General features: G+C 43.4%; 1 protein-coding gene across 1 annotated transcript in view; it reads left to right on the top strand.

Moving 5' to 3' along the window:
- Positions 1-21978, top strand: part of IL22RA2 (interleukin 22 receptor subunit alpha 2) — a 47956-nt gene that overhangs the window by 8702 nt on the left and 17276 nt on the right. Inside the window, exons 2-3 of the mRNA XM_030195108.1 lie at positions 18187-18313; positions 19440-19627. Of these exons, the coding sequence (XP_030050968.1) occupies positions 18187-18313; positions 19440-19627 (315 nt within the window). The remainder of the gene's footprint in view (positions 1-18186; positions 18314-19439; positions 19628-21978) is intronic.

Raw genomic sequence — 21978 nt, 5'->3', positions numbered from 1 at the left:
GCAATTTCTCATAATTCTTTGAATAACTTTGTGACATCAGCAAATTTAATTACCTCACTAGTCATTCCCAACTCTAGATAATTTGTAAATATGTTAAAAATCAGCAGTCCCAGCATTAATAAGATGTCCTTTGATGATCTAGTTGATGCAGATCACTGGTTTTTTTGTTGTAGATCTAGCTCAGATCACAAACAAAGAGAAAGGGTGCTTACATGAAAAGCACAGGGAGGCACAAAATTACCTTTATCAATACAAAACAAATTAAATTAACTAAGTGAAGGAAAGAAAATTCAAATAGGGCCCGATATTCAGCCCAGCTAATTCCTGTGGTCGGCACTTAGCCCGGATAATCAATGCCAGGCTGTTTCCAGTGACCAGCATTGAATATCTGGTTTATATCTGGCTGGTTTACACTTAACTGGTCAAGCCGATATTCAGCGCTGGCTGGTTAATTTTAAGCCGGCCAAAGATAGGTCTGGTATTCACACAGCCAAATATGATCACCAAACTTGCACTGAAAATCGGCTAGCCTCTAAGTGCAAATCTTCAGCGGGTCATGACCGGCCACGTTCCGCTGAAAATTTGCAGACAGCTGGTTATGGGGCATTTAACCAGCCAGGTGCCGATCCTGGCTGGTTAAATGCTTTGAATTTCAGGGAGAAATACTTAAGCTGAATTGTAGGCATTTGATGTAAACACGGCTTCTGGCTTCCCAGGCTGTTTTAGACATATAAATGTACAGAATACTGACATCATACACCCGTAAATGTCAATAATTATCCTAAGTACTAATCTCTAATGATCTGCTTAACTTACAAAGCCTGTATTTGCAAAGGGGATGTACCAAGGAAGGAGCATGGTGGGACGTAGGAAGGGCTCCCACTTAAATGTGCACCTAACAGAATATTGTAAGTTGCAAACATGCCTGCTTTATCTAGGCACCTGCACTTACAGCAGCTCTAAGGCTTGTGTAAGTGCAGGCCATGTAAATGTTAGGTGCAACAATACTGTGTAACCTAGGTGAGGGCCTCCCAGAGACTAAACCAGGCCCAGAGTAGGGCCACCACTGCCTGCCCCCCCCCCAGGACTGCTGCATAACCAGACCACAAAAATAAGCCTTCCTCCAGTGCTGTTCTCTGTCACATCACCTGCCCTGCGGCTGCTTTTCCCCTCACGTTGGGCATGAACGACGTGAGGGGAAAAGCAGCTGCAGGACAGCCGATGCAACAGAGAACAGTGCTGGAGATAGGCTTCTGCTGGTGGGGCTTGAGGACCCCCACCGGCCAAACCAGAGGCCAAGAAGCCCTGTGTCTGCTCCTCCCCAGCCTCTAAGGGGGGGCCCAGCGCTGGAGTTTTTTCTCTCCTGCTCCTGTCAGGATGCCATCACCCAGGTCCCATCAGGAGCAGGAGAGAGACAGACCTCAGCAACCGGGCCCCCCTTGGAGGCCAGGCCCGGGTGAATCTTGCCCCCCCCCCTTCGGCTGTCCTGACCTAGGTGCCCAGGTTCTGTTATAGAATAGGCTTCTACCACCCTGAGGGTGTCTAAATGGAGCACCCTAGTTTTTATCTTCCTTATCTTTTCCCCCTCTAGAATTACTCTGCAGGCTTTGTCTTCCACCAGGCCTGATCCCAATGTTCTTCCCCTTCTCTGACCCCACCCTCCCCACTCATATTAACCTTTTCCAGGAGGGAGATTTTAGACCAGTCCTAAATTTCTGACAATCCTATCCTGATGTGCTATGGCACCTGTCAATAGTTGGAATCAAGAACTATACATACCATAGGCGCCGACTCCATGGGTGCTGTGGGTGCTCGAGCACCCCCAATATTTCACCCACCGGAAGTTTGCTCACCCACCGGAAGTTTGTTCCCTCCCTCCCTCCTCCCTTCGAGTTCCAGGCCCCCTCCCTCCGAATTTTAAAAGTCATCTACCTTACCTCGTCGGGGTTAAGGCGGCAGCAGCGGTAAAAAGCATGCAGGCTCAGCTCGGTGCTTAGTTCAGTTTTCCCTTCTCTCTCTCTCTCAGCTCTTGCCCTCATTTCCTGTTTCCGCAAGGGCGGGACTACTACTACTACTTAGCATTTCTATAGCGCTACAAGGGTTACGCAGCACTGTACAAGTTAAAACATGGGGAAGGACAGTCCCTGCTCAAGAGAGCTTACAATCTAAAGGTAACAAGCTATGTAGTCAGTGTAGGTATCATGAATGGGGAAGGTGGTTAGGCGCCAAAAGCAAGGGAGAAGAGATGGGCTTTGAGTAAGGACTTGAAGATGGGCAGGGAGGGCGCATGGCGTATGGGCTCGGGGAGTCTGTTCCAGGCATAAGGTGATGCGAGGTAGAAGGGGCGGAGTCTGGAGTTAGCGGTGGTGGAGAAGGGTACAGATAGGAGTGATTTGTCCTGAGAGCGGAGGTTACGGGTGGGAACATAGGGGGAGAGGAGGGAAGAGAGGTAATGGGGGGCTGCAGATTGAGTGCATTTGAAGGTCATTAGGAGAAGCTTGAACTGTATATGGTAGCGGATCGGGAGCCAGTGAAGCGACTTGAGGAGAGGGGTGATATGAGAGTATCGGTTCACGCGGTAGATAAGACGTGCGGCGGAATTTTGGACAGATTGAAGGGGGGATAGGTGGCTAAGCGGGAGACCAGCGAGGAGAAGGTTGCAATAGTCAAGACGAGAGGTAACGAGTGAGTGGACAAGGGTTCGGGTGGTCTGTACAGAGAGGAATGGGCGGATTTTGCTAATATTATAGAGGAAGAAGCGACAGGTCTTAGCTGTCTGCTGGGTATGGGCAGAGAAGGAGAGGGAGGAGTCGAAAATGACTCCGAGATTGCAGGCTGACGAGACAGGGAGGATGAGGGCGTTGTCAACAGAGACGGAGAGTGGGGGAAGAGGAGAGAAGGGTTTGGGTGGAAAGACAAGGAGCTCAGTCTTTGCCATGTTCAGTTTCAGATGCCGGTTGGACATCCAGACGGCGATATCTGAGAGGCAGGCCGAAACTTTGGCCTGGGTTTCGACTGTGATGTCGGGAGTGGAGAGGTAGAGCTGGGTGTCATCGGCATAGAGATGGTACTGGAAACCATGTGATGAGATCAGCGAGCCCAGGGAAGAGGTGTATATCGAGAAAAGAAGCGGTCCAAGGACAGATCCTTGAGGAACCCCAACAGAGAGTGGGACGGGGGTGGAAGAAGAGCCATTAGAAAATACTCTGAAGGTGCGTTGGGAAAGATATGAGGAGAACCAGGAGAGGACGGAGCCCTGGAACCCAAATGAGGACAGTGTGTCAAGAAGTAAATTATGATTGACGGTGTCAAAGGCGGCGGATAGGTCGAGGAGGATAAGGATGGAATAGTGACCTTTGGATTTGGCAAGGAACAGGTCATTACAGACTTTGGGGAGTGCTGTTTCTGTTGAGTGTAGTGGGCAAAAGCCGGATTGAAGCGGATCGAGGATGGCCTGAGAGGAGACCAGAGCTGAGAGAGAGATAAGGGAAAACTGAACTAAGCACTGAGCCGAGCCTGCATGCTTTTTACCGCTGCTGCCGCCCTAACCCCGATGAGGTAAGGTAGATGACTTTTAAAATTTGGAGGGAGGGGGCCTGGAACTCGAAGGGAAGGAGGGAGGGGAAGGGAAAGGAGAGAGAAAGGGGAAGGAGGGGGCCTGGAACTGGGAGGGAGGGAGGGGGGCCTGGAACTCGGAGCGAGGTGGAGGGGGATGAGGGGACAGGAGAGGGGGAGAGGAAGGGGGGACGGGGGACAGGGGAGGGGGAGAGGGAGGGAGAGAGAGGGGGAATGCACCACCTATAAAAAAAAAAATTCAGCACCCCCAATCATTTTGAAAAGTTGGCTCCTATGATACATACCATACTACTTTTGGATGCAAGTTCAAAACCAGAACTGGTCAAAGAGTCTCCCTTCCTGGAACTGGGTTAGTTGACTGCACTGCATAAATCACTTCCAACTCACAGATGTTTACCCTGGGGGTGTTTCCTTTAGAGGTGCGCTTTTGTTTGAAATGAAAAAGAAATGTGTACAATACAACATTTCTCTTTCTTGTCATTTCATGATTGAAACAATGAAATAAATCCAACTGAATTTTGATCCCTGGTTGCTCGTTCCCTGCTGACATGCTAAAATAAACAGCACCTGCTGACCAAAACACAGTGCCATTCTGAACATCTACCATACAAGAAAATTGTGCCAGCTGACCAAAAGATTAAATGGATAAATCTGACCAACAAAATGGCAGGTCTAAGTTCATTCTGATAACTTTAACTGGTTATATGCAGTGACATACTCAACCAGATATATCTGGATAACCCTAGCACCCAGCAGCCTGCTAAATATTGACCTCAATATGTAACCAAGGTTCTGGTAAGCACTCTTTCTTTAAGGTCAGACAGACCAGCATTGTCAGTGTTCCAGAATTTATGGCTGTCTGAAAACCTGAGCATGACAGCAAAGGAACAGATGCTCCATTGTTATAAATAAGGAGAACATTATGCATGGACAGCTGAACCACTGACATACCCAGAGATGGTTGGGGGTTTTTTTCATTTGACATCCATGTAACTGTTGTTTGTCATATAGTCCAGCACCTGGTTCTGTCTGGTCCATCACCCCTCACTTACCATTTTAAATCAGGAGCAGACTTGGCTTTTCTGTAAGGTCTCTTTTTGTGGTATTATTTTGTTATGTGGTTAGAAATTGGGTAGGCAAGGGGGTCCTGGACCGGGGTGAGGGGAAGGGACGGATTGGTCAAGAATGACCTTATTTTTAGTCCTGAAGAATGGTGTGGGAACATCGAGGGCCCTCACTGTGCATTCTCTTACAAGTTATAATGTATCAGCACAATCTTTTGCAAAATACAAGTTTCAAAGCCTATTAGTATATTAGGAATTTATAGCAATGCAGTATTCTTCAGGAGATTGTATCTTCATTAAAAATAACTCTTAATAGCATTAATGGACAGTTTTAACATATTAAATTGGCCCCAGAATGAGGCATTCTAAAACTTAACATTGAAAAAGAATTGTCTTTTGAAGTTTTTTTTATTTAGTTTTTTATTTATTAACTTTTCAAATAATAATCACAAATTTTAGAAACAAAGCATAATCTAAAATCTCACTTATAACCATATGTCCACTATAGTAGAAAATTAGGAATCAAGAAATAAGAAATTTACTAAATAAAAATTAAGAATAAATTAATACTAATTCTAGTCCAGTCCATCCAGCCTGTCCTTACAGTGGGTGGTCAAATCTGTACTCTCAATTCATCTTTGGTGCAAACAAAATCCAAAAGCCATTTTGGGTCAAGAAACACAAAATTTTGGGATTCATAATTTATAACCCATTGGCAAGGAAATCACAACACAAAATGTATGCCTAGAACAGTAGCTCTAGGCTACAACGCCAGGAATTCCTGGTGTCATTTTTGTGTATCTTTAGAAAGATCAGGAAAAACACAACTTTTAGAACCTCCCCCCCTGAAAAAAAGCTCATTTAAATGGCAGAAATAGAGTTGAAGGATATTATTCCTGTCAGGCTCGAGTACAAAAGTCACCAATAGTGTTGTTCTTTGTGTAATAACTTCCAGTGAAGATTCAAGAAACTTGGATTTGGTTGGTCAACCTGTTGTGCGCCAGGTGCTTGATTTTGATTCCACAGTGTTAAATATTGGACCTTAGCTAATGGTGGTAACGCTTCAGTTGATATCTGCAAGATCTCCAAGAAATATTTCCACACCATCTGTAAAGGCAGAATTAATGGCAACTTGGGGAAAATTTTAAAACCTTAGATTTCTCCTCTAAACCTGGTTTTCTATATATTCTATTTTCTCAGTAGAATAGATCTTATCTTTTACAAACACAACATTCAAAGCTTTTGTCCCTTCCGTCTTGGCCTCAAGGGAGGCCAGTCTATTGGCATGCTCTTCCACTACTTTCACCCGATTATCCAATTATCCAGAAATTTAATTAAACTGAGAAATAAAACTTTCAGTTTCTTTTATAAAAGATGTACAGAGAGACTGAAGAGCATCCCATATAGAATCTATTGTGATGACATTAGTTTCACTAACTCTGGCAGCCCAGGGTCAGAAAGTAACAGCTTCCCACGTTCATTGATCCAGCTGCTGCTTCTTCCCTTCAGTTGCTGTTGAGGGATTTTATCACCTTGAGCAAAAATAAAAACAATCATTTGATACTTTTTGTTTTTGAAGTGGCTGGCAGCATGCATCGCACACTAACCAAGGCTCAATCACAGAGGTTGACACATTATAGGAATGAGCCTAGGCGGCCGGTGGCCCAACTGTTTGGGGAGGCTAAAGGGGGCGGGGTTAGGGGTGGTGCCAGGGGTGGTACTTATATCCATAATTGTCTGACAACACACAGAAAAAAAAAAAGTAAAAGTAAAATAGTCACAATTAATACCTTTTATTAAATTTAGATATTAGATATGTATCATATGTCAAAGAATAAAGTGGTTGTTCAACGCACATATTAACCAATGTATACTATTCAAAAATGTTATCAATTATTAAACACTGCTATTTCCATCCATTGAAAATCCCAAAATGAAATGGTCACATTAGTGAAGTAACATTATGCATGAAAAGGCAGCACTGTAAATATTACACTGGGCAGACCCTAATACACCAATATACCACCCATACGGTAAACACAGACCATCAACAATATTTTTTATTTATTTATTTTATTTATTACATTTGTACCCCACATTTTCCCACATAGCAGTAGGCTCAATGTGGCTTACAATATGAAACAATATTTCAATATGAAATATTTCAATATGAAACAAGGGATCATAATATCACAATTTCTCATGTATAGCCACAAAACAACCTGTTAGGGTGGATAGTGTTCAAAATGAACTCCTTCTATTAATGACTAGATAGAGATAAGAGTTTTCAATTTTGGTACAGTATAAGTCATCACAAGAACAAAATATAAAAAAAACCAATGGACTGCATTAGGGGCTTACAGAGATAAAATTCCATAAATAAGTAAATAAATGTAAACTTTTAATGTTGAGCACCTGATTCTCAAACAGAACATATTCCAAACACTATAATGAAAATAAAATGATTTTTTTCTACCTTTGTTGTCTGGTGGCTTTGTTTTTCTGATCATACTGGCCCAGTTTCCAATTCTGCTGTTATCTGTCCTCTTAACTCCGTTTCCAGGGCTTCCTTTACATTTATTTCTTTCCTTTCCTCTTCATTTCTGGTCCTCCGCAGACTTGACTGCCCAGTGGATCCAGCTTCTGCCTATTTTCTTCATCCACGTACAGTTTTTCTCCTCTCTTCCTTTTCCCTCATCTCATCTCCTTCCTCACTCTTCCCTCCCCTCCATCCACCCATGTCCAGCAACTCTCCTCTCTCCCTGCCCTCCCCTCCATCCACCCATGTCCAGTGACCCTCCTTTCCCCTGCCCCCCTCCAGCCACCCATACCCAGTGACCCCCTCCCCTCCTCCTCCTCCTCCTCTAGCCACCCATTCCCAGCAACTCCCTTCTCTCCCCTGTCCCACTCCAGCCACCCATGCCCAGCGACTCTCCTCTCTCCCCTGCCCCCCTCCAGCCACCCATGCACAGTGACTCTCCTCTCTCCCCTGCCCCCCCTCCAGCCACCCATGCACAGTGACTCTCCTCTCTCCCCTGCCCCCCCTCCAGCCACCCATGCCCAGCGACTCCCTTCTCTCCCCAGTCCCCCTCCAGCCACCCAGGTTGTCCAGCGGATTCTTCGGGGCAGCAGGCAGGAAAGATCCCCAGTCTTTCCTGCCTGCTGCCAGCACTGACTCTCCCCCACTGCCGGATCGCTATTCAAAATGGCCACCAAGACTTACAAGGGCGGCCTCCAAGACATCAGCAGAAGTCTCACGAGGCCATCGCTGGAAGTCTCGGTGGCCATTTTTAAAGAGCGATCCAGCAGCGGGCAGGCAAGACTGCCTGCCCTGAAGAATTCACTGGGGAGGGGAGGGGAGGGATGAAGAAGAGCCAGCTCGCCAACAGGGAGAGGCAAGTACAATTTTGTTGTTCCTGCCCTGCTGAATTCGAGGAGAAGGTAGGGCAGGGGAAGCAGGTCACAGTTGAGCTGGGGAGGCTTAGCCTCCCCAAGCTTCTTATACGGGGTGCCTATGGGAATGAGAAGGGTTAAATTGCTGGTCTTTGACCAGACTGGTCAACATTTCAGCAGGCTGAGACTCAACACATAAGTCATAAGAATAGAAGATGTGTCATGCTGGGTCAGATGATCAGAGGTTCATCAAGCCCAGCTTCTTGTCTCTGACAATGGCAAACTGGTGTCACTAGGAAGTACCGAGTAGATGCCAAAAAATAGATCTATTCCTTACAGTGCCCTCCCAGAGATGAGTGATGGCTTTCCAAAGTCTGCTTAGCTTATAATTGTTTATAGAGTCGTTCTCTAGGAATTTGTTGAAACCCCTTAACCCAGCTATACTAGATGTCTTGACCACATCCTCTGTCAATAAATTCCACAGCTTGATTGTTCATTGAATTAATGCAGTCTGACCTTTACAACTCCTTTTCTGTTTTACAAACATATGAGGGGTTTTACACTGTTTAGGGGAAAGGGAATGGGATTTGATATACCACCTGGAGCAGTGGAGGAGTAACCTAGTGGTTAGTGCAGTGGACTTTGATCCTGGGAAACTGGGTTTGATACCCACTGCAGCTCCTTGTGACTGTGGGCAAGTCACTTAACCCTCCATTGCCCCAGGTACAAAATAAGTACCTGTATACATGTGAACTGCTTTAAATGTAGTTGCAAATTATCACAGAAAGGTGGTATATCAAGTCCCATTTCCCTTTCAAAGGGGTTTACACATGGACTAGATTCTATAAACAGTTCCTAAAAAATTTGTGCCAAAAAACATAGTCTCTTTCAAAGGCATGCTAGCATTTTTAGTGCACACTAAATGCTAGAGACACCCAAATATTCCTATATGGGTGTTTCTAGAATGCACTAAAAATACTAGCATGCCTTTCAAAAAGGACCCCTTAGCACTTAGTGATATTCTATAAATGGCACTTATAGTTAGGTGCAATTTATAGAATAGCGCTTAGCACCGGGAACCATGACTACATTTAGGAAGGACTATTTACACCAATGAAGCCTTGGTGTAAATCCCCATGCTTAAATTAGGTGTGGATCCCCATTACTCTATAGCAATGCACATGAATTGTGGGAATGCCCCTGATCGTGCCCCATTTTTGGACCCATGTGTAAAATTTACCAATAATTGCTTGTTAACGCAAATTGGCTTGTTATTCAATGAAATTGCATGCACTCAAATTTTAGTGACTTTTATAGAATTTGGGGGTACATACAGGTTCTTATTTTGGTCCCTGGGGAAACGGAGGGTTAAATGACTTGCCCAGAGTCACAAGGAGCTGCAGTGGTAACTGAACCCAGTTCCCCTGGTTTTTAGGCAGTGGTGTGCTGGAGCCGGCTCACGTGAGCCGGTTGTTGTTTTTTGTTAAATTTTGCAAGCCAGTTGTTGCGCTAATCAGCTGGGGCAGGAGCGATCCTCCTAAGCTCCTGCCCATGCAGACTTCATTCTCCTCCATACTGAAAGTGACTGCCTTAAGTTTCAGTGAGTTCTGTGCATAAATTCTAATTAATGCCAATTAGTGTCAATAATTGCTTGTTAAGTGGCAATTATCAGTGCTGATTGTCTTGTCAACTAATTAAGTTGCAGTTGCAAACCTAGAATACAATTGGATTTGCATGCACAACTTAAGCCGTGCTATATAGAATCCTTTTCTCTCACGGCACCTTATGCCTGGAATAAACTTCCTGAGCCTATACGTCTAGCTCCATCTCTATCTGTTTTCAAATCTATGCTGAAAACCCACCTTTTCACTGCTGCTTTTGGCTCCTGGCCACTACTCATTTGCCTCCCCCCTTGTTCCCTCTCACCCAGTACTTCCCTCACCCTTATTGTCTTGTCTGTCTGTATTTTAGATTGTAAGCTCTATTGAGCAGGGACTGTCTCTCTGTGTCAGGTGTTCAGTGCTGTGTGCGTCTGGTAGCGCTATACAAATGCTAATAATAATAATATAGAATCCTGAGGATAATGTATTACATGTCTATGATTCCTTTTTTTCCACTGACATTTACAATAAACTTGATAAGTTGCTGGTGAGGTGTTTTTTTTTTTTTGGCGTGGAAAGAGACTTCCTATTGCTCTATGAACTCTTCAAACTGGAAACGATCTTGGTGAGGTGAATTTTCCACATTTTTTCCAATATCACTCCTCTTTCATACTTCAACAAGGGCTTCTCTGGATGTGTGATGCTTCTTCAACTAACATTTTGGACATCCTCAACTGCCCGTCGCAGGGACGAAGGCACCTAACACTTGGACGTCATTCACCCATACTCAAAAAAAAAAAGACGTCCCTGACGAGCACTTGGACATTTTCACCTGGACTTGTGCTTTTTTAAGGTTGTAGACAGCAATTTATTTAAGTTGTAGATGGCTATTATACACGCAGCTTGTCTGCGTGTATGAAGCCGTCTTTGGTATGCGCAGAGCAGCCACGCATAATGCATGGCTGCTCTGCACTGGCTTCCTCTCCTTAGGAAGGAAATCATGTGCAAATGAGCTAAGAGCAAGCAGCTCATTTGCATGCGATTTCCTTCATGCATGCCCGTTCCTTTCCAAATCACTAAGGGATCGGTAAGGGAAGGGCTTTTTCCGTTCAGTTAATGCATCAGTTAGTCCACTGCAGTGCCCTCTAGGGTGCCCAGTTGGTGTCCTGGCATGTCAGGGGGACCAGTGCACTATGAATGCTGGATCCTCCCACGACCAAATGCCTTGGATTTGGTCGTTTTTGAGATAGGCGTCCTCGGTTTCCATTATCGCCGAAAACCGAGGACAACCATCTCTAAGGTCGACCATCTCAACATTTATGTCGACCATCTCTAAGGTTGAACTAAATGTTGAGATTTGGGCATCCCAGACCGCACTATCGAAACAAAAGATGGCTGCCCATCTTGTTTCGATAATACAGGTTTCCCCGCCCCTTTACGGAGCTGTTCTGCGAGGACGGCCCCAGGAAAGCTTGGGCACCCCGTTCTATTATGCCCCTCAGTGTGACCCTAAAATGTGTTTAATGCTTTTACTGTTATTCTCACTTCTAAGGATTTTTACTGCTGCAGTCATCACTGCAAAGTTAGATGAGCAATGAATTGTGTGTAATGTAGTCTCATATGTAATGCAGCCACCCCTGCCTGTTTGTATAAGGACTGTTACCACTGGTCTATCCTGCTGCAAAGACCTCGTCTCTTTCTCAGCCAAGCTTGGCTCCTTTGTCTACCTGCTATCATTTTCTGGTCATTCTTACTATCTCTGTCCTGAGAGGTCAGCCAAGTATGACCTTTCCCTCCAATCGAGGGCTGCCCTCTGGGACCACCCCTGCTACCTGATAGCAGGCTCTGTCCCTATTGGTCCCTTTACCTCCTTCTCTCTGGGCCTGTGTGAGCCCCTTCTTGGCCTCTTGTTCTCCATGAGGCATTCTCCATCATGCTTCAGACAGCACTTATCCTGCTAAGCTCCCTGTAATGAACTCAGTTTTTAACTTGTAATACACCTCTTTGATGAGAAATTGCACTTTCCAGCCACCCAGCTCTGAGCTATTTCTACCTGTTTAACTATTTTCCCACATCTGCAATAAAGCTGCCTTTCTTCAGATTTCTACCTCCAACCACTGATACAGCTCTCAGAATTACCGAGTCTCTGTTGCCTTGGGGCAGCACTTCTGAACATCTGACTGTGAGTAAATTATCTATATTTATTCAATAAAGGAAACTTCAGAAAATAAAGAGGCTTCAGGTGTGTGCTCGTGTGCAGAGGTTATACTCCAGGATATTAGGGCTTTACAGATATTAAGTCCCGAGAAGCCTGACACTTGTATCCCACACATACCACCAAAGTTCAGTGTGGCTCACATAAAAAAGAAACTGAACCAACTCCAGGAATTATACAAAATAATAAAGCACAATCAACAGTTACAACACAACTATTTCATATTTAAAAAATTTCTAAATAAAAAAGATTTCAATAACTTTCAGAAAGCCATAAAATTGGATTGCCTTCTAATATCAATTGGTAATTGACCTTCTTGTACATGGAGGGGCATAATCGAACAGAAACGCCTATCTCCATGGGCGTTTATCTCCGAGAACGGGTCCGTGAAGGGGCGGACCGAATCGTATTTTCGAAAAAACATGGACGTTTATCTTTTTTTGAGCTGGGCGTTTTTGTTTTTCAGCGATAATGGAAACCGAAAACGCCCAGCTCAAAAACGAATAAATCCAAGGCATTTGTTCGTGGGAGGGGCCAGGATTCGTAGTGCACTGGTCCCCCTCACATGCCAGGACACCAACCGGGCACCCTAGGGGGCACTTTTACAAAAACAAAAAAAAAAGGTAAAGGAGCTCCCAGGTGCATAGCACCCTTCCATTGTGTGTTGAGCCCCCCAAATCCCCCTCAAAACTCACCGCCCACAAGTCTACACCATTACTATAGCCCTAAGGGGTGAAGGGGGGGCACCTACATGTGGGTACAGTGGGTTTGGGGGGGGGTTGGACGACTAATAAGCATTAAGCAGCACAATTGTAACAGGTAGGGGGGATGGGTCTGGGTCCACCTGCCTGAAGTCCACTGCACCCCCTAACAACTGCTCCAGTGACCTGCATACTGCTGTCAGGGAGCTGGGTATGACGTTTGAGGGTAAAAATAAAAAGTTGTGAAACTTCATTTTTTTGTGGTGGGAGGGGGTTAGTGACCACTGGGGGAGTCAGGGGAGGTCATCCCCGATTCCCTCCAGTGGTCATCTGGTCATTTAGGGCACTTTTTGGGGCCTTATTCGTGAAAAAACAGGGTCCAGGAAAAGTGCCCTAAATTCTAGCTAAAAAACGCATACTTTTTTCCCATTATCGGTGAAATACGCCCATCTCTGTTCGGCAGATAACCACGCCCCAGTTCCGCCTTCGCCACACCTCTGACACGCCCCCATCAACTTTGTCCGCATCCGCGACGGAGTGCAGTTGAAAACGTCCAAAATCGGCTTTCGATTATACCGCTTTATTCGTTTTTGTGAGATAAACGTCCATCTCCCGATTTAGGTCGGAACTTGGGCGTTTTTCTCGTTCGATTATAAGCAGGACAGATTTATTTTTTATTTTTATTTATTGCATTTGTATCCCACATTTTCCCACCTATTTGCGGGCTCAGTGTGGCTTACAATATATTGTGAATGATGGAAATACAATTTGTTGCATTACGATTATGGGTTACATGGTGAAGAGTTATGGGAAGACAAAGTCAAAGTCAAAATATCATTTGGGAATGGAACAGTGGAATATAACAATGGGGAATTGATAGGGTGATAAAACAATAGCAAGAGGGTAGAGTATTAAGTGTGATGAAAATGCGGGGGAAGAGAACTCAGAAGAGAGTGTACTGATGCATTTCTATTAGTGTGTGTGGGCTTCATGTGTTTTGGTCCTTGCAGTATATTTTCTCAAAGAGATGGGTCTTCAATAGTTTGCGGAAGTCGGTAAGTTCGTAGATCGTTTTCAGGTTGCGTGGTAGTGTATTCCAGAATTGCGTGCTCATATAAGAGAAGGTTGATGTGTGAAGTACTTTGTATTTTATGCCTTTGCACTTAGGGAAGTGGAGATTGAGGAGAGTTCGGGATGATCTTTTGGCGTTTCTGGGTGGCAGGTCAATTAGATCTCCCACCTATTTCAATGATCCAGTGGTCAAACCTATGGGCTACTGTTGTTCACCGTACTTGCTCTGCTTCTATTATCCAATCATTGTACTTTGTACTGCATAGGTTAATCTGGACACCGATTAGTTTTTTTAGGTTGGGTCTTCAGTCGTCGGCCACATGGTGGTCTTGCTTTTCTCAAACAGGAACTTTGGATCTTTTTTTTTTGTCCACTTATGCAATGATTTTGGAAATCAGTATGGGCAAAGATGTGTCAGGTGTTACATATACAGGAACCCTTGTCTCATTCAAATATATTTTTTTGGTATCCATCCCACATACCAACGTTAGTGGAGAAATGCCAATGGTTATATAGTATTATTTATTTATTTTGTTACATTTGTATCCCACATTATCCCACCTATTTGTTGGCTCAATGTGGCTCACATAGTTTCGGAGGAGTGGATACAGACTTCGGTGTGAGCAAATGCAAAGTGGATAGTACAATTAATTTGAAAGGCAAGGTTCAGCCCATGCAGATTGCAAGGGTGGGATCATGCAGCAAGGGGTTGAATATTGTCCATTTCTTAGTTTATTTGTTGTGTTTCATTATTTGGTGTTTATGATTAGTGGCTATACAAGATATCTTGAGAAATTGGAAATCTTTGGGAACTCTCAATGTTCATTTAAGGTGGTGGTCAGTTTGTTTGATGTATAAAATGAAGCCATAGCAGCAGAGAAATCTTGGAACTCTCAGAAATTCAAAGACATCTGGTTGCCCATGTGTACATTTGTAGAATCTCCTTTCAACATATGATCAGTCTGCTACATTTATCACTGTATTGCTGTATATGGAATGTTATATCTTTTACCTTCATTGTGTAGTTTTTACCTCTGTTTTTCTTGTGTGAATTAAACCATCTGGTATAATATCTTTCATGGATGCTTTAAAGTTCCTTTTTCATTTAGCTTTATCTAACAAAAAGCTAAACAAAAACTGATAAGTGAACAAGGGTGAGGAACTTGCCAGCTTAAGCATCAAAAGATGAACCAAAATGGAATTTTTATGCAAAGTACATAATATTAAAGCAGAAGTATGTGAGAGGTATGCAAGATAAAAAAAAAAAAGCACCCAAAACAATCAGTCAAACACTGGCAAGCCTTTCAGTGGCAAGATGATCTCTGCACTGCTGCTGCTGTATTTCTGCAAGTGCGGGAGTAAGTTCACATCTTTATCTACTGCTCTTCAAATGTCGGGGGGGGAAAATATTTTCTACTGCGGGAAACAGCGTGCGCCAACTTCGAAATTACAGCCAGATGCCCGCGCTACCCCGGCAATAGTGTGGATTTGGTGCATGCTACCCGCATATTAGCCCTACCGCTGCTTAGTAAAAGGGTTCCTTAGCGTTCTAGCGTGTAACTGCAAAGGGGGCAATCCCATGGAAGGTGCACGGATGGGTCATGGGCGTTCTGACTATTTCAGTGTGTGTTTTATTTAATTTTAAAAGCATTTATATCCCACATTTTCCCACTGGTTGTAGGCTCAATGTGGCTTACATAGGCTAAATCAGGAATACAGTACTAATGGCATATTAAAACGGTACAAACAGTAAATTAAAGTTTGGTATTATATTAAACAGTAGAATAGTAAAGAAAATAGATTCAAGTGTTTCTGGATTATTTGAGACCAAAGAAATTGAACTGATTATGTTGCATCTGCAGAGTAGATCTTTTTGAATAGGATGGACTTTAATAATTTTCTAAACTTTAGATAGTTCTGGGTTGATTTAACTAATTTAGGTAAGGCATTCCACAGTCGAGTACCCAAGAAAGGGAAGTTGGAGGCATATGTAGATTTGTATTTGAGGCCAAGACTTTTTTTTTAATAGAAAAAAGTTGCATTTATGCACCCAACTGCTGCTTGTAGGTGTCAGCATTTACACCAGCCATAGACATGGCATAAGTGGTGGCACCTATAGTTTGGCCCGTAGCTACAGACTTATGCTAATATTCTATAACAGATTTGGCACACAAGTCTACACTCGGTTTTTTGATGGCAGTAGGAAGAAGAGAGGGTCTAAGGTATACCAAAGAAGAAGAGGGGAAGGGGAAATGGGACTTGATATACTGCCTTTCTGAGGTTTTTGTAACTACATTCAAAGTGGTTTACATAATATATTCAGGTACTTATTTTGTACCAGGGGCAATGGCGGTTAAGTGACTTGCCTAGAGTCACAAGGAGCTGCAGTGGGAATTGAACACAGTTCCCCAGGATTAAAGTCTACTGCACTAACCACAAGGCTACTCCTACTTCAGGAGCAGGACACCGGGAAAATACCCAATTCTTTATTGGAAGGACCCAACATGGGCCGTGTTTTGGTGACTGTTCGCCTGCATCAGGGGTGGCATAAACTTGCAGAGTTCTCTTAAAGTGGTAACAAAACTGCCACTAACAGGGCTAAGTAATCAAAAAAGAAGCTAATCTAATAGTGAAATGGAAAGCCCCATTTGGGCACAAGAATAAAGCTAAGTCCTTACTTTTATAGTTATATGAACGATAAAAGCAATATTCCATGAAGATTTGAGTAATTATGAAAATTTGAATAATAAATGGAAATTTAAGTGCATAATACATATGGATAAACAAAATTAAAAAATTAGTTTGGAGGTTTTTTAGACCGATGATGAGAAGACTGGAGTCCTATATGTGATGGAACTAAAGAAAATTTGTTTGCTGCCAACAAATTTGGAGGATCATGGGATAGGAGGAAATGTCCTATTGTGGATTAAAAACTGGTTGAAGGATAGAAAACAGAGAGTGGGGTTAAATGGGTAGTTTTCACAATGGAGAAGGGTAGTTAGTGGGGTTCCTCAGGGGTCTGTGCTAGGACCGCTGCTTTTTAATATATTTATAAATGATTTAGAGATGGGAGTAACTAGCGAGGTAACTAAATTTGCTGATGACATACAGTTATTCAAAGTCGTTAACTCGCGACAGGATTGTGAAAAATTACAGAAGGACCTTATGAGACTGGGGGACTGGGTGGCTAAATGGCAGATGACGTTTAATGTGAGCAAGTGCAAGGTGATGCATGTGGGAAAAAAAGAACCCAAATTATAGCTAAGTCATGCAAGGTTCCACGTTAGGAGTTACGGACCAAGAAAGGGATCTGGGTGTCGTTGTCGATAATACACTGAAACCTTCTGCTCAGTGTGTTGCTGCGGCTAGGAAAGCGAATAGAATGTTGGGTATTATTAGGAAATGCATGGAAAACAGGTGTGAGGATGTTATAATGCCATTGTATTGCTCCATGGTGCGATCGCACCTTGAGTATTGTGTTCAATTCTGGTCGCCGCATCTCAAGAAAGATATAGTAGAATTGGAAAAGGTGCAGCGAAGGGTGACTAAAATGATAGCGGGGATGGGACGACTTCCCTATGAAGAAAGACTAAGGAGGCTAGGGCTTTTCAGCTTGGAGAAGAGACGGCTGAGGGGAGACATGATAAAAGTATATAAAATAATGAGTGGAGTGGAACAGGTGGAAGTGAAACGTCTATTCACGCTTTCCAAAAATACTAGGACTAGGGGGCATGCGATGAAACTACAGTGTAGTAAATTTAAAACAAATCGGAGAAACTTTTTCTTCACCCAACGCGTAATTAAACTCTGGAATTCGTTGCCAGAGAACGTGGTGAAGGCGGTTAGCTTGGCAGAGTTTAAAAAGGGGTTGGACGGTTTCCTAAAGGACAAGTCCATAAACCGCTACTAAATGGACTTGGGAAAAATCCACAATTCCGGGAATAACATGTATAGAATGTTTGTACGTTTGGGAAGCTTGCCAGGTGCCCTTGGCCTGGATTGGTTGCTGTCGTGGACAGGATGCTGGGCTCGATGGACCCTTGGTCTTTTCCCAGTGTGGCATTACTTATGTAATCAGGGACATTTGAAGTCTTTTTCCTTCAGTGCATTTTGTCTAGCAAAAAAGGTGCCAGTACTCAAATGCCAGCCTTCAGGGATGGAGTGATCATTGAGGGACCCACCCTACAATAGACAGGACCCCTGCAACCAGTCATAGAATCTATGACAAGGCAGAATTTGTATGTAGAAGCTGAGCTCTTTCATTAAAATACGAGAACCATGGGTCAAGTTGAGCAGACAGTGGAAAAGGTGCCGGTACTCAGTACCCCCAAGTACCCCCTCAAAAAAAGCCCTGTTTTCCTACATATATAAATATAGACTTAGAGACATCTAGGTTTGATTTGAAGAGTATTTGAATCAAAAACTACACAAACACAGTAATACTTTCAGCTTATAATATTTGTTATGTGGACTGATTAGTTGCTGAAATAGAGTCTATAGATAAATTCATCAGATTAGAAGAAATCCAGAACGGCTCACTGTTACAAATCTGTCTTGCTTTTCAGGTACATCCAAAATCGGTCTGCCTGCACAAATTAAAAACCTGAAATTCTATTCCACTGATCTCAGGACTGTCCTTCAGTGGGATCCAGTGAACGGTACAGCAGCTGTTTACTTTATACAATTCAAAATGTATGTATGGCTTTTCCTAACTTGACAGTCCAGTAATTTGAACTAGATTTCCTGAATGTACATGCTAGATATTACTGCAGCCAAATATTTAGAAGCTGGGGTTGTTCTTTCTTTTCAATGACTAGAAAAACAAAACCCCAAATTCTACCATTGCAATGTATTCATGCACACTATAATGAAAATTAGGGGGACTGGGAATTGATACTGCCTTTCTGTGTTTTTTGCAACTACATTCAAAGCAGTTTGCATAGTATATCCAGGTACTTATTTGTACCTGGGGCAATGAAGGGTTAAGTGACTTGCCCAGAGTCACAAGGAGCTGCAGTGGGAAACGAACCCAGTTCCCCAGCATCAAAGTCTACTGCACTAAGCACTAGGCTACTCCCTTTGCATCATGTTAGCATTCATAAGAATAAAATGGTGTGGTCCCTATGTTAGTCTGTTTGAATGTGTGGAAATAATGGTCAATAACAGAAACCACATGAGACTGCCTTAATATATTCCTTGACTAGGAATATATTTCTAGCCTACACAGATGGAAGTGTTGTATTGTTGGGCCAATTAAAACATACCACCTTATATGTTTTTGATTAGGACATTTATTTCACACATAGGAGAAAACCTTAGATCCTGATAACAATAGGCAATATTATTTACCTTGATTTAATGAGAAATTAAAATAATCACCTTGATATTTAGACTGCACCAGTCAGTGTTGTTTTAAACACCAGCTGCCATGGTCTTTTGATACCTCCAATATTCAGTGCTGGGCTGTACCTGGATACCAGCACAGAATACTCTGGAATAATATGGCCACTGGCACTTATCTGGGTACTGGCAATATCCACAGTGCATAAGATTTGAAATAAATCCATTCTAGAACATTCTTTTGATTACCATAATGTAAAAGTTTGCAATGAAATACCATTAGACGTAAGATCTGCTTCTTATTTATTTTGTAAAGCTCTAAAGACATTTGTTTTCAACAGCAGGCTAGAATATTTTTATACTTGTTTTAATTATTTTGAAACTGGCTCCTGGATCACATACCTTTTTGCCTCACAGAAAGAGTTATTGAAATATACGACAGCAAAGCATTCATTTTCAAAATATTCTTTTTAAACAGATATGGAGACCCTGAATGGCAAAACAAAACTGATTGTTGGGGTATGCCTGAGACATTCTGTGACCTCACGCCTGAATTTTCCAAGCTGGAAAATGTCTATGAACAGCACTTTGCCCAAGTACAAGCAGAGACAGCAGGTGGACTATCTAGTTGGATAGAGACAGGTGCATTTTGTCCCAATGATGACAGTGAGTATTGAGAATGTGCAATTTGCTGATGGTTAAAGGGCTCAATCAAATGAAGGTCCCTCTTCTGAAAGAATGCAAATGCAGACGATCTTGGAGAATGCTCTCTGTTGCTTCCAGAAGTCTCTGTCCTCTGAGGATGTGCATTTGTTTGAAACAATGTGGGAAATGTCAACATTTCCTATCCAGGGGGGTTCCCTGTGATTTATTTATTTATTTTATTTGTATCCCACATTCCCCCACCTATTTGCAGGCTCAATGTAGCTTACATAGATTTGTAAACATTGTCATTACAGGATATCAGATACAATTAGTAATGTGTAGCGATTAGGAAGGGAAGGAAGAAGAAGGGAGATAGTGGTTAGGGTAGTTATAGAAGGTAGGCGTTCATAATTGGGTGGCTTGGCGAGGTGACTTAGAGGGGCATAATTGAACGAAAACGTCTATCTCCTTGGGCGTTTATCTCTGAGAACGGGTCCGTGAAGGGGCAGACCAAACCGTATTTTCGAAAAAAATAGACGTCCATGTTTTATTCGACAATTTGTGAGCTGGGCATTTTTGTTTTTCAGCGATAATGGAAAATGAAAGCGCCCAGCTCAAAAACGAATAAATCCAAGGCATTTGTTCGTGGGAGGGGCCAGGATTCATAGTGCACTGGTCCCCCTCACATGCCAGGACACCAACCGGGCACCCTAGGGGGCACTTTTACAAAAACAAAAAAAAGGTAAAAGAGCTCCCAGGTGCATAGCACCCTTCCCTTGTGTGTTGAGCCCCCCAAATCCCCCTCAAAACCCACTGCCCACAAGTCTACACCATTACTATAGCCCTAAGGGGTGAAGGGGGGCACCTACATGTGGGTACAGTGGGTTTGGGGGGGTTGGACGACTAAGCATTAAGCAGCACAATTGTAACAGGTAGGGGGGGATGGGCTTGGGTCCACCTGCCTGAAGTCCACTGCACCCCCTAACAACTGCTCCAGGGACCTGCATACTGCTGCCAGGGAGGTGGGTATGACATTTGAGGGTGAAAATAAAAAGTTGTGAAACATCATGTTTTGTGGTGGGAGGGGGTTAGTGACCACTGGGGGAGTCAGGGGAGGTCATCCCCGATTCCCTCTGGTGGTAATCTGGTCATTTAGGGCACTTTTTGGGGCCTCATTCGTGAAAAAACAGGGTCCAGGAAAAGTGCCCTAAATTCTAGCTACAAACGCATACTTTTTTTCCATTATCGGTGAAAGGCGCCCATCTCTCCTCGACCGATAACCACACCCCAGTTCCACCTTCGCCATGCCTCCGACACGCCCCTGTCAACTTTGTACGCTTCCGCGATGGAGTGCAATTGAAAACGTCCAAAATCGGCTTTCCATTATATCGATTTATTTGTTTTTGTGAGATAAACGTCTATCTCCCGATTGGGTCGAAATCTAGGCGTTTTTCTCTTTCAATTATAAGGTGGTTAGTGAGGTTATAGGTTCTCATTGTAGGCCTTGTTGAAGAAGAATGTCTTCAGAGATTTTCGAAAGATATTTGTTTCGTTGATTGCTTTCAGGTCAGTAGGTAATGCATTCCATAACTGCGTGCTCATGTAAGAGAAGGTAGTGGCATGCATCTGCTTGTATTTAAGTCCTTTGCAGCTGGGGTAGTGTAGGTTGAGAAATTTGCGGGATGATCTTGTGGCGTTTCTGGGAGGTAGGTCTACGAGGTTTAGCATGTAAATTGGGGCTTCTGCGTGAATGATTTTGTGTACGATCGTGCAGATCTTGAACGCAATGCGTTCCTTAAGTGGGAGCCAGTGAAGTTTCTCTCTTAAGGGTTTTGCACTTTCATATTTAGTTTTTCCAAGTATGAGTCTGGCGGCCGTATTCTGGGCAGTTTGGAGTTTTTTGATTGTCTGTTCTTTACACCCGGCGTAGAGTGCATTGCAGTAGTCCAGATGACTAATTACCATTGACTGTACCAGGGTACGGAAGATGTGTCTCGGGAAGAAAGGTTTTACTCTTTTGAGTTTCCACATGGTATAGATGTAAATAATGCACACCCTTCTGGAGTATGGATTTTGTCCTAATAGTACAGACTCGTCACAATATGGGAAACTAAACAAAATGAACATTTTTGGCCTGTACACTCCTCCTGTCCTCCTACTACTCTAGCCTTGGTATGGGGAAAACTTTGAGGCTACCTTTTCCCTCCTCAGGAACCAGAAATGGTCAAACTTGGGAGTTTTTATTTTAGCTGAAAAGAGGTCAGAAAGGGTTCCCCAGGGTGCTATTGTTGGGGGGGGGGGAGGAGGAGAGAGTGGTGTGACATAATAGGACAGTGCTTTTGTGTTTTAAGAGCTGGAAAGGTGATTGGTGT

Source organism: Microcaecilia unicolor, chromosome 3 (genome assembly GCF_901765095.1).
Source record: "Microcaecilia unicolor chromosome 3, aMicUni1.1, whole genome shotgun sequence".
Lineage (NCBI taxonomy): Eukaryota > Metazoa > Chordata > Amphibia > Gymnophiona > Siphonopidae > Microcaecilia > Microcaecilia unicolor.
This window is presented reverse-complemented; position numbering and strand designations above follow the sequence as displayed.